The sequence below is a fragment of the Pundamilia nyererei genome, unplaced genomic scaffold (assembly GCF_000239375.1).
Source record: "Pundamilia nyererei isolate P.nyererei 1_Seehausen unplaced genomic scaffold, PunNye1.0 scaffold00199, whole genome shotgun sequence".
Classification (NCBI taxonomy): Eukaryota; Metazoa; Chordata; class Actinopteri; order Cichliformes; family Cichlidae; genus Pundamilia; species Pundamilia nyererei.
The window spans coordinates 165,186-179,976 of NW_005187600.1; the positions used below are offsets into that span (position 1 = coordinate 165,186).

General features: G+C 40.1%; 2 protein-coding genes across 3 annotated transcripts in view; both read right to left on the reverse strand.

The window, feature by feature from the left end:
* Nucleotides 1-8,191: 8,191 nt before the first annotated feature.
* mknk1 (MAPK interacting serine/threonine kinase 1) lies at nt 8,192-13,604 on the reverse strand. The gene is made up of 14 exons (XM_005747484.2): nt 13,376-13,604; nt 12,696-12,758; nt 12,119-12,221; nt 11,898-11,996; nt 11,723-11,820; nt 11,480-11,559; nt 11,296-11,369; nt 11,079-11,183; nt 10,924-10,979; nt 10,733-10,828; nt 10,421-10,615; nt 9,407-9,571; nt 9,244-9,287; nt 8,192-8,935 (listed from the first exon to the last, which is right to left on the reverse strand). The coding sequence occupies exons 2-14, from the start codon at nt 12,747-12,749 to the stop codon at nt 8,716-8,718; spliced, it is 1,389 nt and encodes a 462-aa protein (XP_005747541.1). The 5' UTR covers nt 12,750-12,758; nt 13,376-13,604; the 3' UTR covers nt 8,192-8,715.
* Nucleotides 13,605-13,685: 81 nt separating this feature from the next.
* Nucleotides 13,686-14,791, reverse strand: part of mob3c (MOB kinase activator 3C) — a 6,752-nt gene continuing 5,646 nt past the window's right edge. The window contains exons 4-5 of one of the 2 annotated variants that reach the window (XR_312093.1): nt 13,964-14,206; nt 13,686-13,735 (exon numbers count right to left, since the gene is read on the reverse strand). Coding sequence is in view for 1 of the 2 variants with exons in the window: in XM_005747485.1 (XP_005747542.1) it covers nt 14,177-14,206 (30 nt within the window). In the remaining variant the exon portion in view is untranslated. Of the gene's footprint in view, nt 13,736-13,762; nt 14,207-14,791 lie in introns of those variants that run through there. The other variant, XM_005747485.1, reaches the window with a different exon arrangement.

Consider the following 14,791-nt stretch of genomic DNA (forward strand, 5'->3'; position numbering starts at 1 on the left):
TTTGCTTGATCATTTTCTTTATTTCACATTAAGCACGTGTGAATTAGCAGATTATGCCGTTATGCTTTTAAAATCCAAGCTCTCGAACATGTTTTGTACTGAATTACTTTGTTTCACACAAAGAGGCACAAGAAAAGGATGCAAAAAGAAATCTATGAAAAATGCGGATGAAGGCGTTAAATGTAAACATTTGACTTCTGCTATAAAATAATTTCACTGTTAGACTGTTAGATTCAAAGTAAGCGGAGAGAAACTCTGTGGGGATGATACTGACTTTAAATTTAAAATTTTCTGCAAAGGTGCAGTTTAAAACTTCTGCAACATGGACCTGTGCAGTTTTACATTTGTTTTTTTATTCATACTTGCCCATTACGTTAATATTAGAACGACACTGTCTTAATTCTGCTGTATTCATTTTGCTAGGTTGGGGACACTTTAATTATGTTCTTTTGGGGTACAAACTAGAAAAGCGTCAAATTCTTACACTTTTTAGAGTTAAATTTTACTTATTACTAATTAAATGTCCTTCACCACCACATTAATCCGAATGACCACTCACCCCTCCAAAAACAGAAGAAGAAGAAGAAAAAAGAAAGGTTAGTGTACCTTGGATGATTATCGCGCTCAGAAACACGGTGAGAACGACGATACTGCCCTCTAGTGTCCTAAAAGAGCATTGCATCCTATACAGGCCAAGAAAGGAAATAAATACTTTTTCTCAGTTATCTGATTTGGGGATATTCATATTAGCGTTTTTGTTTTTCTTTGTTTTTTATGGTGATAATCTGAACACTGAATATAATACATAATCCACCCACCTGCACAAATCATCAGACTGTCGCAAGGCTAACACAAATAACCGTTCGCACTCACACCAGTGCGCATTTTAGAATTACCAGTTACCCTTACCCAACTGATTTCGACTGCAATAAGCTAGCACAAGAGGAAACGTGCAAACACCACACAGAAAGGCCCGGATGGTGGAGTCGAACGAGGACAACATGATCAGACTGAGTCAGTCACAGTCTTGGATGGGAGAGCGCGAGGTAATAATTATTCATTATAATTATTAATTACTGCAAGACTCACCAGTGACACACTACACACACACATTTCAATGCACACTTAAAGCTATGTTTACATATTGGGTCAGTGAACGGCGCATAGTGACACTCACCCTGCAAAGGCTGGAAACCCACAGAACCAACTTTGTGTGTGTTTCAAATATAAAATATCTTGGCTTACATAATATAAAGAACTGTCCGACAGTCCTTTAGTTATCTAGGTGTTTGTTATGCCATCTGTAGACTTATACATACAAAATGCAATAAAAGGAAAGTCCCATCGCTTGTTTAGTATATAGCAAAGAATTATTTGGAGAAGCTTTATACAGACTTAATACTTACCGATGAGTCAAAAGATTCCGGGTCTGGGCACAGTAGTACTGCAATGTTCGTCCCATGACTTGGAGTAACTACTAAGAAGAGAATAGCAGATAATTTATCACTACACGCAGTACAGCTGCTGGCCATAATGTTAGGTTTAGAGTGGATATACGTAATTATTGCATCTGCATTACTGCATTTATCAGCGCTGATGGGTACTCGATGTTCGATATAAAAATATGAGGGCATATTTAAGTGGAAATAAACAGTCTTTCAACCGTAAAAAATGTATTACCAAGAAGCATTGTTACAAAAATCGCTCAGACTTTCATAAGTTTTGTCCCATGTTTATAAAGCAGTGATATACTGCTTTTCATCCACAGGGTGGAGTCATGAGATCAGATATATCTCCCGGCTGAGCCGAACTCTTTTTAAGCTGATTTTAACTTTGAATCAAGCAACGAACATTCAGTTTGAACCATTGCTCAAATTAAACAAACTTGCTGCTCTTTAGGTTCATTGTATCCACTTTGTCTAGACTCTGCTTGTATCTCTGTGTACAGAGATAAAAACTGTCAGACGTCAATTTAATGTGGTGAAAGATGATGAGACGGTTACTCACTTTTATTTGGATTTTATTATTTAATATGCTAGCCGTGGTAGGTTTTTTGGGTAGGGAAATACTTTACAGCAATGTTCCTGCAGCAGTGTGTTGATGTGTAGAAAATATATGAAAATAAATATTAAAGTGTTGAATGTTTGAATTAAAGAAGAAAAAGTAAATGTCAAGATGTTCTGTGCTTGTGTGGAGGAGGAGAGACATGAGATACTGTGAAAAAGGGAAAAAAGACATCATCATCAACAGAAAGTATCACGAGTAAAATTTAAATACATCTGTTGGCTGATATATTGCTTTATAGGGCATTACACTGTTATTAATGATGATGCATCATTACAGTGCATAAGTAATATTCTGGTGAAAACAATTAAAAGGTTTACTTCAGTGGCTGACAGACCCCAAACTGTCATTCTTGACTTTTATGATTAGGCTTTACAGGTAGCTGCAAACCTTTTATAGCTTTGCAAAGACAGTTAATTTACAAATAATATATCACCATCAGATCAACTAGAATAGATTAAAGCTACTTTATAGGTTATTGAGTTTGCGTTACTCTCAAAGTTTAGAGTTGTGGCACGATTGCTCCATTTTTTCGAACAAAATTAATTGTATGCTTTTATGAATAAAACTCATTTTGTTTCTGCTTTACTTGATTTTCTCTCAAACGTCCCCCTTTGTGTTAGACAGGAGTGGGTGCTCCTTGAGATGATCTTGACCTGTGTCCAGTACAGACAATAAATAATTCCTATTCCTGGAGGCTTCTGTGGGAATACTTCCACTATTATGATCCCAGTGACAACACAGGTCAGAGAAAATTTCCAGTCATTGCTTAGCCTCAGAGCGTCCTTCACGTTCCAGCATGCCTCAGGAAGTTGTCTGCCATTTACTGCACACTGCGCTCTGGCTCGGGGCTTAGAAATGCCTCGATCCTGAACAGAGAGAATAAAACCAGAGCACCAAACTGGAAATGCACACTCCTGCAAGCCTTTCTAATAACAACAAAAAGGAAATGTAAAGAGAAACTCCACGTTTACGGTAAGAAGAAGCAGCTGCAAGAGAGTAGTTCAATTCAATTACATTTTATTTATATAGGACAAATTCACAAAAACACTTGCCTTAAGGTGCTTTATGCAAGTTACAAACTACAGTATTCGATAGAAAACAACAATCAGACAACCAACTATGATCCAGCACTTGGCAACAGGGATGGGCAACTGGTTATACACAATGGGAGTAAGACCTGGTACACAGGAGGCTTATCTGGTGGTGGTTAGGGTTAGAGATGCTAAGTATTTTGTTGAAGTGACCAGGATGGACAAGATTAGAAATGAGTATATCAGAGGGACAGCGGTTTGGAGACGAACGTAGAGAGGTGAGGCTGAGATGCTAGGCTGGGATGGAGGCAGATGATCTGCTATAGCTATTCCTAAAGAAGAAAATGATATCTATGGATAAAAGTTCAGATGTGCCTTGGAATGGTGATTTGTTCAGGGTTTAGCGCACCTCTCATCCATGATAGTGGGGTTAGGATCAAGTCTGCATGAATGGATGGAAGTATTTTTTTTAGATAAAAATTGCTCAGTTACATTAACCTTTGCTGAGTTAAACCCAGCCCTGCGCTAAATTAATCCCGCTGTGCCATTCTTCAGAGCAGCATGACCTCATTACTAGTTGAGCTGAGGTTGCCAAGACATGTCACCTTCTTTACAGAAACGAGTCATTGAATAACTACAGACACCCACACAGCCTGCCTGTATCCACTCAAAAAACACTGCAATAACAGTGGGCATTGGCCACCGTGTTATCTTTTCCGTGGTTTGATTGTGTGAGGGGAACACGCTGTGTTTGAGGACAGCTGATGTAAAATGATGAGTAAACAGGGCTTTCGCATTTGCCGGCAGCTGTTGGGTCAGACGCCAAATGATGGGCAACGTAGCCGTTTGTACAGTCCCTGCTGGGGTTACTCAGATAACAAATGACTTATCATCACAGCCTGTGCATCTTCTCATTTAGCCTGACAGTTCCAGTGGCTTTGTTTCTGTGTATTCTTCACAAAGGGGGTCAGTAGAAGTATTATTATTATTATAATTTGCTCAAGATAGCATCCTTAATAGTTTTAGTGAGCTGTCTGAACAGATACACTATATACTTCTGTTCAAGTAAAGACTTATATATTTTTATAAAATATACAGGGATCCCAAGCATGTATTAGCACCTGTAGTAATCATGCACGACAACACAAGTAGAGAAAGTCACAAAACACTCCTGAATCTATTTTAGCACAGCTCAAGGTTACACCATCACTCAAAGCAGCTGGTGCAGGAAATAAGAAGAAGAAAGAAAAGTTATGTTGAAGTGTGTAGAAAAGCTGTGACTGCATTCACCCGGCTTTTATAACTGCACTGATCCTCCTTCACAAAGGTGGCAAACACTAACCAAAGTCAATCCATAGGAAACGAATACACAATGAATACACAATCACTAGATGTGTTCTACAACAAGAACTACATAAAACAGGCACTTGGATTACGGTATCATCTCCTTCCCTGTTTCATTTCCTGGAAAGATAATGTACATCCTGGGACAGGGCAGTAAAAGTACAACTTCCTGAAACACACGGAATAATTATCAGGGAGTTTGCACAATACATTTACACTCACAGGCTGAGTCTGCAGGCCTTTTCGCTCTTGTATCATATTACCACGCCATCATTCTAGTTACTTAAGTCATGTGTTATTTGAGTTTACCAACTTTGGCATGAATAAAGTACGACTTAGCTTATAACTTATAGTAGCAATTAATCCTTGCAGTCACGCCAGACAGTGTAAACAGAACAAAGTCCACGCTATGTAGTGATCTGATCTATGTGGAAGTGCTCTCCCGGGAGTCGGAGCTCAGAGTGGGTTTATCTCCAGTAACACCAGTGCCACAGGTCTCTGATGTGTGCTGCTCAGTGGCTTCATCCTGACAGGAAGGCAGGGCAGTGGCTTCCCCTTGGATGGAGCTGGATTTGTGAGATGAGCTAGGGGAGTTGGTGGGGCTGAGCTGGACAGCTGTCGTGTCCTGAAGCGTGTGCTCGCTCGTCTCCATCTCAAAAGCAACTGCCCCCATCCTCATCAGCGCCCATTTCTCACCTCCTTTGGCCTTATGGGCAGTGTGGGCTTGAGGTCTCCTGCTGATGACACAGCAGGCTGTAAAGAAAGCCAGCGCTATGAGTAAAAGAAGAGGCCCAATGAAGATGGGAGGATTGCTTGTAGGGATAAAGGTACCAAACGCAAAAGCTCCCACCAGGGTGATGTTGATGCCAGCCAGCATGATGCACAGCCCACAGGCGCAGCACAGGGCTGGAGAGGGCATGCTCTGGTGCCTCGGAGCATGCTGCTCGGGGGTCTTCTTGGGAGCAGATGAACTGGAGTTTTTTTCAGGTAGCACCATGTCTCAGGAGAGCTCAGAGAAGCTGTTGATCAGACAAATGGCTGAAAATAGATCATTTGATCTCTTTAGAAAGAGAGGCTGAAAAGTAACATGACACATTTTAGAAGCAGTGCAAATGTTTTAAAGACTTTTCATTCTTCTGATTTTGAGCTCTGGCAACTTTTTTTTCTTCCAAAGTAATTTCTTAGCTGTTAAAAAACTGTGAGCATTCCCGTCTAATTAAACGCATTAGTTTAATTAGAGTTTAAACCTCAACAACATTCAAGCGCGAATACAATTCATCGAAGGCAACAACGCTGACAATGCCAAGTGAGAATCTGCAAATATAAAACCAGTCTTGTTCTCTCGCCGATGGTCCACAGACACACACACAAACCTGAAAGCAACACTTGCTGCAAAATTTCTCTGCACCATTCTGTGTCGCTTACCTTACATCGGACACATGACTCTGGCCGTTTGGGCGCTTTGTCCGTGTGTCATGTTGCACAGGAGCGGCGGGTGTGATCTGCTCCTCCTGCAGGTGAGCAGCGGAGTGATCTGCAGCTGATGCACTGCTGAATATCGGCCGCTGGCTGCGCTGTGGAGCTGCTTCAAACAAACAGCCCAATCACAGCCATCACCCTCTGAAGTGCTTAAGCTTCTAACGTGTCACATTAAAGGTGCTCTCGGGAAAAGTGGAAACACACACACCACTGCACTCCTACATCTATCTGATGTTTATTTCCTTAAATCTAATGATGGGAAAAGTTTGTGAAACCTGGGTTATTAAAGTGCAAAAAAGCTAAAAGGCTCGAGACTATGGCCTCGCTCCTCTTTCTCCTTTGCTTTTCAAAGAAGTCTCAGCAAGGACACGGCCTCTGTTTCTTACCAGTGTGCGTAGAGGTTATTCACCATCTCCTGTCCCCTCCTCATCTGTTTAGTCCAAAACAATGAGTTGTTACCATTTATCACTCCTGACTGAAATAAATCTTTGTAAACTAAAGCACATCTGCTGCAGTGAAAACAAAAATCCATTTGCTCACGTCTCGTGAACGAGACCTTTGAGTGCACAACACAGTAATATTGTCTTGATGTAACACAGCTTAGACAAGAAGAGCTTTTTATTGAGAACACAACATGCCAGTGAAAACACGCTCTACACATGAGAGCTTTATGCATAGGACCCCATATGAGCTTTGACACATTTCAGAGCGACTCTATAATCGCATACCAATTACTGCATCTCATTCTAGGCCATCTCAAGTAGACGGAGGGAAACAAACAGCTTCTTTTATGAATCATACTAGTGTGGGGGCTTTAACATAGCAAGCAGTCGTTTCCTAACATGTGTATTCATTCTGAGCAAATCTCCATCAATTCATGCCAGCCTATGAAGGCCCTTAGTTGCTATAGGGATGGGTTGTCCATGGCAACAGTGTGAAATAAGGGAATGAGTTGGCACTGGCACATAAACTTTGTAAGGTACGATAAACAGGAGCCTTTGGAGATCCCATTCAAACACAGACAGTCTAAATTATAAGACAACATAAAGAAAAAAGTAGCTTCTTCTAAAAACAAAATAAAAAATCAGAAAATATCAAAGAATTCTCAGTTCATCCATAACAGTTTCCATTGGCACAGACACAAAATCAAAACAGGGACGATTAAAAAAAATATTTAACAGTTTTATAAACTCACTTCACAGAATGGAATCACGTATCTCACTAGTGTAACATAAACTATTCTCTCATCCCTTTAAACCAGCCATGCAGGGCTTGTAACAGGTAGATTACACAGATACCATCAACAAGTGCTTGTGATGCAAATCTAGAACAAGGAAAGGCTTATCCACCGCTAAACGTTTCTACTCGCTGTCAACCGCTTTCCCTCCCAGTGACACTTATCTGAAGCAGCAAACGATCTCGCTCAGTCCCTTTCTACTTTTTTAAGCCACACCATTTGCTTTAGCTGCAGCTCTTTTGAGGACTGGCAAACCCAGTCACTGCTGGTTGATCTAAGCCAGCGAGCCAGCCCAGGAATCAGGAACACTACAAAATACAGAGACCATACCTGCTGCTCATAGGGTGAATAATCTTTGTGTGCACACACATTAACATTATATATAAAAGTCCCACAGTTCAGCTTTAAGTCTCATGAACTGCATAAAACTTAAAACAAATGCAATTTTCACATTTCAAGTAATTTAGACTTAAAAATATATATATAAGATCACTAAGACAATAAGAAATTAAGCAAAACCTCTTGGAATAATCTGCATCACAACACCAAACATGACCTCCAACAAGAAGTTATAGCAAAAGCGCTGAAAAGATAAATACTATTTTTAAGTGTCAAATTCATATCATTGGTGAAGCTTTAAAAACACAAGAACCTCCCATTCTGGGCAAACTAAATAAGATATTTATTTTAAAGTACATCAGTGCTGCAGGTAGCTTGTATTGACATGAGAAAAAAAAAAAAACTTTCAGATCCAGTCTCACTCCATGAGTTTCTGCAACCTCCAGCCACACTCTCAGGTAGTCATGAAGACACAGCTCGACAAAAGAGTCAACAGGTAAAACAGGGGAAAGGCCCTGTTTAACCCTCAGACTCCTCTAAGTGTTGTCTGTTTTTATCACTTAAATCACATACATTCACACATAAAAAATCATATAAAAAAAAAAATTTAAAAAAAGAAAACATGCTTTAAAAAAGCAACAAAAAAAATCCCTTTTCTTTAGTCACTAAAAAGCTTTCAAATAAAATAACTAATTCACAGCTGGAAAAACAAGTAATAAAATAAAATAAAATCTACCTATAAGACGATATTGCATTAAAGCAGCAGCTGCTGCTGCGTAGCTGTCCTGATTCTTAAAATGCTGTTTTTGGTGTTGATATGTATTTTAGTAAAGACTGCTGACACTGAGAGCAGTTTCTGGTGTTTTGGGTAACGATGACTAACCCAACCTGTGAAGACAATACATAAATTTCTTAAAGTCAAAGTTGTTCTGAAAGAAAATCAAACCTTTGTTAAAAATACTCATCAGCTTAAAGTAACTCCTGGCCAAATCCTGGAAGTTTTACTGTTTTCTATTAGTAGGCAGAAGCTGAGGTTTAACTGCGCACTTGATGTTCAAACTCTCACTGATAAGACTACTGGCCAAGGAGAGGACTTTCAACAACAGAGACACTTTCCATACTGTGTGACCGATCCTACAAGGCTCCCTATAAAAATAAAAATCCACACAGAAGGTAACTAAAATTATTCAGATAACATGATGAGGAGGTTAAGGACCCTCAGGCTGTGGCGTCATCTGAAGTGGGTGCAAAGTCTCCGTGCCGGAGAGCACTGGACTGTGCCCGTCTGCGAGCCAGCCTGGAGTTAGAAGGAGGAGAAAGCCTCATGGAGCAAACAATGGCTCCAACGTCCTCCCGCTGCTCCTCGTGCTGGGATAGCTGCCGGTTGAAGGCGATGGCTTCTGCTGCAAACTGGGTCAGATCTTTGGTGCTGCTGTTCCTAGAACAAGAAAGAAGGCAGAAAAAGATATGAGAGACATCTAAGCACACTTCTGCCACTTCTCACTTTAATAATGTGATTAGAATAAAGTATCCTAGATCCTTGTTTCATCTATCCCAATATTTTCCATCTTAAAAAAAAAACATCTTGAAGCAGAGAGAACCTGAAATTGTTCTCAAAATTTAAAAAAAAAAAGTTGTTCATAAACAAAGGTATGTGCAGAAACTCTAGTTTCCTATGAAAAACCACAAACACTAAAGGTCTGATTCTACTTCAACCACAGAAACGGAGCTAAAATAAAGACAGACCTCTGCAGAACACGAGGAGTTGGAAGACCTCTCTCTGGAGCATTCTGGAAAAAAATAAATAAATAAAAGAAAGAAAGAAAAAAAACTCACAGCTGGAAAATAAGGACAATAATTCCAGCTGTCTAACATTAGACAAGTAGTGCTCAAATGTAATTATACCCACCCCCTGCACCCAAGGGTGCTTGAGGACCTGAGCAGCACTGAGGCGCAGAGTGGCATCCCGAACCAACAGCTTTGATATGAGGTCCTTGGCACCCACTGTGATGTGGGCCCAGTCCTTGTCTGGAAATTCATATTTGCCCTGCTGGATGCTCTCAAACAGGTGACTCTGAGGGGAGAAGATCAAATAACCTGCTGATAAGTACATGCCATTTACACACACACACACACACACACACGCTGGATTATTGTGCTGCATTCCTTTTTGTAATGGTGTTGTCATTCTGTTGTGCATTATAAATTCAGACCTCACACCTTCTTTACAGAAGTGAGCTTTTTCTCCAAGCAGCACAAAATTCAATAAACCAAACCAAAACTCCGCTCAAGCCAAGATAATGGAAGAAGAACCGACGACATCCATCTAGATGAAGTGAAAGCTAAAACAAGGTTTTCCCTGGTAAATCTACAGAACCTCTTCCCATTTCTTCTCAGCCCTAATACTCTACTACTTAAAAAAAAAAAAATACCCAAACTGTACTGAAAGTGTTTGGCTTTTCTGAATAATTCACATAAGAGCATTTGACATATGGGTCAACAGCTAAAGCCAAATCAGCCGTAGTGCTCCTATACATCGGCTTTTCTCATTTTTTTATTTTTAAAAAGAGATTTCAACCTACATCTAAGCCTAACTTAACCTACATTACTAATTATGTTTCTTAATTAAGCCAGTATACAGCAAAAAAAGAAACATTTTTAGTTACTTTATTTGAACAGTCTACCATGGACATGATAATCAAAGAGGCCAGCATTAAGATGAACAAGCTGTAATGCCAGCTAAAGGAGGCATTACAGAGCATGTGTTCTTTTAACACCTCTAGTTTTATATTATTTATAATGTCTTCATTTCAGAATGATAAGCGGGGACACACAGTGAATCTCTGTGGTGCAAACACTGCTGAGCTGAGCAATTATCCATGGGATGGACGCTAAACAACAGTGCTGATTGGAGGGGGCATACCTGGCATGTTCTGCATCTTTCTCCCCGATCCCAGCCACAGTCAGAGCCACAGTGTCCTGTGAAGGGTGGGCTGCCACTCAGTAAGATGTAGAGGATGACCCCGAGGCTCCACAGATCACAGCGTTTGTCGTAGAAGGAGGCCTCATCAGTGAACACCTCGACTACTTCTGGAGCCATGTACTCTGCCGAGCCACACTGAGAGAGGGCAAAGATCAAAAGCAAAGAAGAGGCAAGTCAGTGTAATCCCTTATTAGTTAATTGGACAATATTATGTGTCTATACTTGGCCGACAATTTAGAATTAGACACTTACTGGTGTTGTGAGCTCTGGGGTTGTTATGGGTGTACAGGCACTGCTGAGCTTTACTCCACTTCCTAGATCAAAGTCACAGATCTTTACTGGCGACACCTAAGTAGAAAGAGAGTAAATATACGATTATGTTGTTAAATTATAAACCTTAAGGGATAATTAATGCCTTTCTCAACTCATTAAATGCCAATTACCTGATCAGTGTATTCACAGAGTATGTTTTCTAGCTTAAGGTCTCTATGGGCAATGCCTGCAAACAAAAACACTGTCACCTTTACACTTAAAAACAAAAACAAAACCTCTATTTCCTTTGGATTTCAGCAGAACACCTGCGTGAATTTTGACCTACCTTTTGTGTGTAAAAAGTCGAGAGCTTGGGCAATATCTTTCACTACCTTACTAGCCTCCAGTTCATCAAAGTGCTTTCGGTTTTGGATATGTGTAAGAATAGAACCTGCAGAAAGAGAAGAGGATCACTCACGGGTATATTTGTGCGCTCATAATGAGCCATCTGGCAACAGCTCTGTTTGCATTACATAACTGTTGTGTTAATTATTCACACTTACCACCACGCAGCTTTTCAAATACCAAATAAAAGCAGTTGTTGTCCTCAAAGAATTCAATCAATTCCAAAATATTCCTGGACAACGATATGTTTAGGTGATCAGAATTGGTTTTATTCTGGATAGGTTTTCTTTTCTCTCTAAATTTTTTTTTTTTTAAATATTAATCAGACAAAAATCAACTCACTTATTTCCATGACACTGATAAAGAGTCTCCACTTCTCGAAAGACTCTGCTGCGGCTGTGTCCTGCACTCTTTTCTATGATCTATGAAGGCGAGCAGCAGAAATTGTGATTCAATGGACATTTTGATTGACTTTAAAAAAATAAAATAAAAAATGCAGTACAGCTTTAAAGAAAATGTTGCCATTAAAGAGCAACCCAACCTGTTCAAATGACATTTAAATTTGGCAAAACTGTCCCTACTTACCTTCACGGCATACTCATGTCCATTCTGCAGGCTGATACATCCTTGAACTTTAGCATATGCTCCCTGGCCGAGCACCTCATGAGTCAATTTGTAGAGATCTGAAGAAAATATGAAGTGTTGGTCAATTTTCCTGCTTTCACACGTACTGCATGTGTTTCAGTTTTAGCCTACTTACCATCAAAAGTGCCAGTGGAGCTGTCTGTCGCTCTAGTTCTTTTCTTCTTCTTTCGTTTACCTGTATCTGGGATGTTCACTGGCTGGCTTTTTTCACACTCTGTAGAGGCAGAAATGAATCCATACACACAAATTAAAACATTGCAATTTTTTTGCACAGTGCTCTCGCTTTGTAAAGTTTACAAAGCTATAGAAATGCTAGGAAAAGTAAAGCATTTGTACCTGCTGGGTCTTGGGAAAGATTCTGTCTTTCCTCTGAGGTATTTCTGTTCTCCTGAATGCTCCCACAGCTTTGCCCTACTTGGCCCAAAGCAAGGGAGTTACCCTGTTACAGAGAAGGAGGCCATATGGGGGGGACAGGGGGAGGGAATAGTGCAAAATCAGCCAGTGATCAATGTTGGTACAGTAGAGAAAAAGCAAATGAAAAAAGCAAAAAAGGAAAATTTTAATTTGGCCTTGGTAATAAATACTAAAAATAAACACTAATCCATAATATAATAAAATGTTCTGTACATATCATAGGCTTGCAACTGTAAAATGACTAACTGCAGTTATAGGGATGCATCACCACTACTTTGATCATTACAACCACCTATGGCAGTCTGCCAAAACAGTGGTCAATATGATAATACTGGAAACTCCGTGACAGGCCTTATCTGAACTTTACCAGAAACATTCAAACAACAGGGCACAGTGCTTTGATGAAACTACTGTGCACCATTTTCTGGTCCTTTTATCTTATCAGACATGTTTCAGGAAGTCAGCTTTTGTAATCACCACTAATCATAGAGTAGATCACCTGGAGGGAGGGCTGGAAGGGCTGCAACTCCGTCATCACGCCGTGCCTCACCATATCTGCCAACTGCCACATACAAATATAGTTAGTCACGTAAACATACGTAACAACTAAATACAATGCAGTGATGAGGCAAAAGGCTAGAGCAATGGAGAAGACACCGCCCAGCGTTAGCTTATGTGTTCCAGTTTCCTCTTTCTTTCATTCTTTGGTATTACATTGTGTATCGCTCTGAGTTTGCGGTTACTGTTCATCTACATGACCGCAGAATATTCACTTACAGCAAAGTTTATTGAATTAGTTAGTTCACACTAGTTAAATGTTATGTTTCGGTTAGAAAAACACAAAACTGATAATTAGCTGTTAGCTAATGGAGTTATACCAGCAGTTTGTATCGATACTGAAGTTAATAAATATGTGTACGGACAGCCAACAACGTCCACTTAGATAATTACTTAACATTAGCAACGTTGTCCTAGTTACCAGGAGGGAATTCTGTATAAAAGATCATTACGGCATTACAAAAGCCAGAGCTAGCGGTGGCTGCCTACTATAGCTGTTGTTAGACCCAGCTAGCAAGAAAGAACTCAGATAGCTTGCTAAACCGATTTACATGACCAGTTGCTAACTGTATTCAGAGACTGTTGAAGCAACGTTAAAATAAAACCACAAATGCAACAAACCCTTCAAACGTGGACTCCACGCCAGCCAAATCCCTGCAGTCAAAGCCTGTGACAGCTGATGTAAGCTCCCATTGCTTTCTGTTATCAATCAGTCCAAACAGCTGATGACGTACCGGGCGGGAAAACGCGAGAGCAGACGTTTGCCCCGCCCCTTTCCGGATTAACTCCTCTCCCATTGGTAGCGTGACCGCACTGATGCAACGTCACTTGGCAGGGTTCGTCACCACGCCTCAGTCCACGTAGTGGGGATTTTTGGTGCATGATGATGGCCTTTATTTATCCATGTAACAGGTTTGGCAAGTGAGCAGTGATGTATGCTACAAGTATGCTATATCTGTTGTTGTTGTGATTTTCTTTTTCCTGCGAAAATGAAAGCAGACGCGATTGGCTGATGGGAAGAACTTTTATGCCCTTAAATCAGATTTTAAACAGTGAAAACACATCGTACAAAATACAAACTCTGGTCAACGAGAAAACAAACAATGCATCAAAACTTACACGAAGATAAAACATATACATGCACAAGAGGAAAGACAGAGTACAGGAGATGCAGTGTATAAAACAATACAGAATAATGAGGAAACTCACAGCACCATAATGAATGTGAAGTGAAAAGTTCTGTAAAGGAACTTTGCCACCATCTGCAGAAGTCTACTGAGTTTATGGGCCATGTCATATGCTTGGAAACCACTCGTACAAGTGTACACAAAGCAGTTCTCTGTCCGGTGTTTTGATGCGGAAGTTTTCTCAAGGGGCTCAGATAACGTCATAATGTAAACTCCTTTGTCCATGTGGCTTTGTCTAATTGCATATCTTCTCTGTCATCTCTTTCTGCAGGAAAAGAAAAAGAGGAGATGTTAATAGATAGAGTCTAATATGTTGTTTGAGAAAATGAATATTTACACCGTCATGATTCTGAGAAAGAAAGCAGTTGCTCCTTGAAGACTAAAAACAAACATAATTTCCTGGGGCACAAGAGGTGGGGCAATAAAACGAGGTCTATTCAAAAGATTTATCTTTATGCAGCGTGTTGACATTAATGCCTTGTCCCTGTTTTCACATTGCAGGGGGAATTATGCAGCCCAAGCGAGGTAATGATGATAACTGCAGCTTTTTATTGACACTTGGAACACCATTCCCCATCAGCTCACATGCGATAGAGGCTCCTTAGTTGGAAAACAGCAACAAGTACAATCTTTAATCACATGACTATCCAAAGTCAGCAGATTCTCTTATGAGTCTTTTCTCATCAGACCTAGCCATTTCCTGGATACATTTTGTTCATGATGGAAAACTGAGTGAAAACTAATTAAATTTGTGTGTCATATGGAATATATTATCTTAGTGAGAACGCTATGAGCTTCAGACTGAGTGATTTTATTGTCGGTGCCTTCTATGTACAGTGGCTTGCAAAAG

Excerpts from the sequence above, each read along its gene's own strand:
- mknk1 (XM_005747484.2), bottom strand. The coding sequence starts at position 12,749 with ATGGTGAGGCACGGCGTGATGACGGAGTTGCAGCCCTTCCAGCCCTCC. Across the intron at positions 11,184-11,295 it reads ATTTGAAAAGCTGCGTGGTG|GTTCTATTCTTACACATATC; the intron begins GTAAGTGTGAAT and ends CTCTTTCTGCAG. Across the intron at positions 8,936-9,243 it reads ACTCCTCGTGTTCTGCAGAG|GAACAGCAGCACCAAAGATC; the intron begins GTCTGTCTTTAT and ends TTCTTGTTCTAG.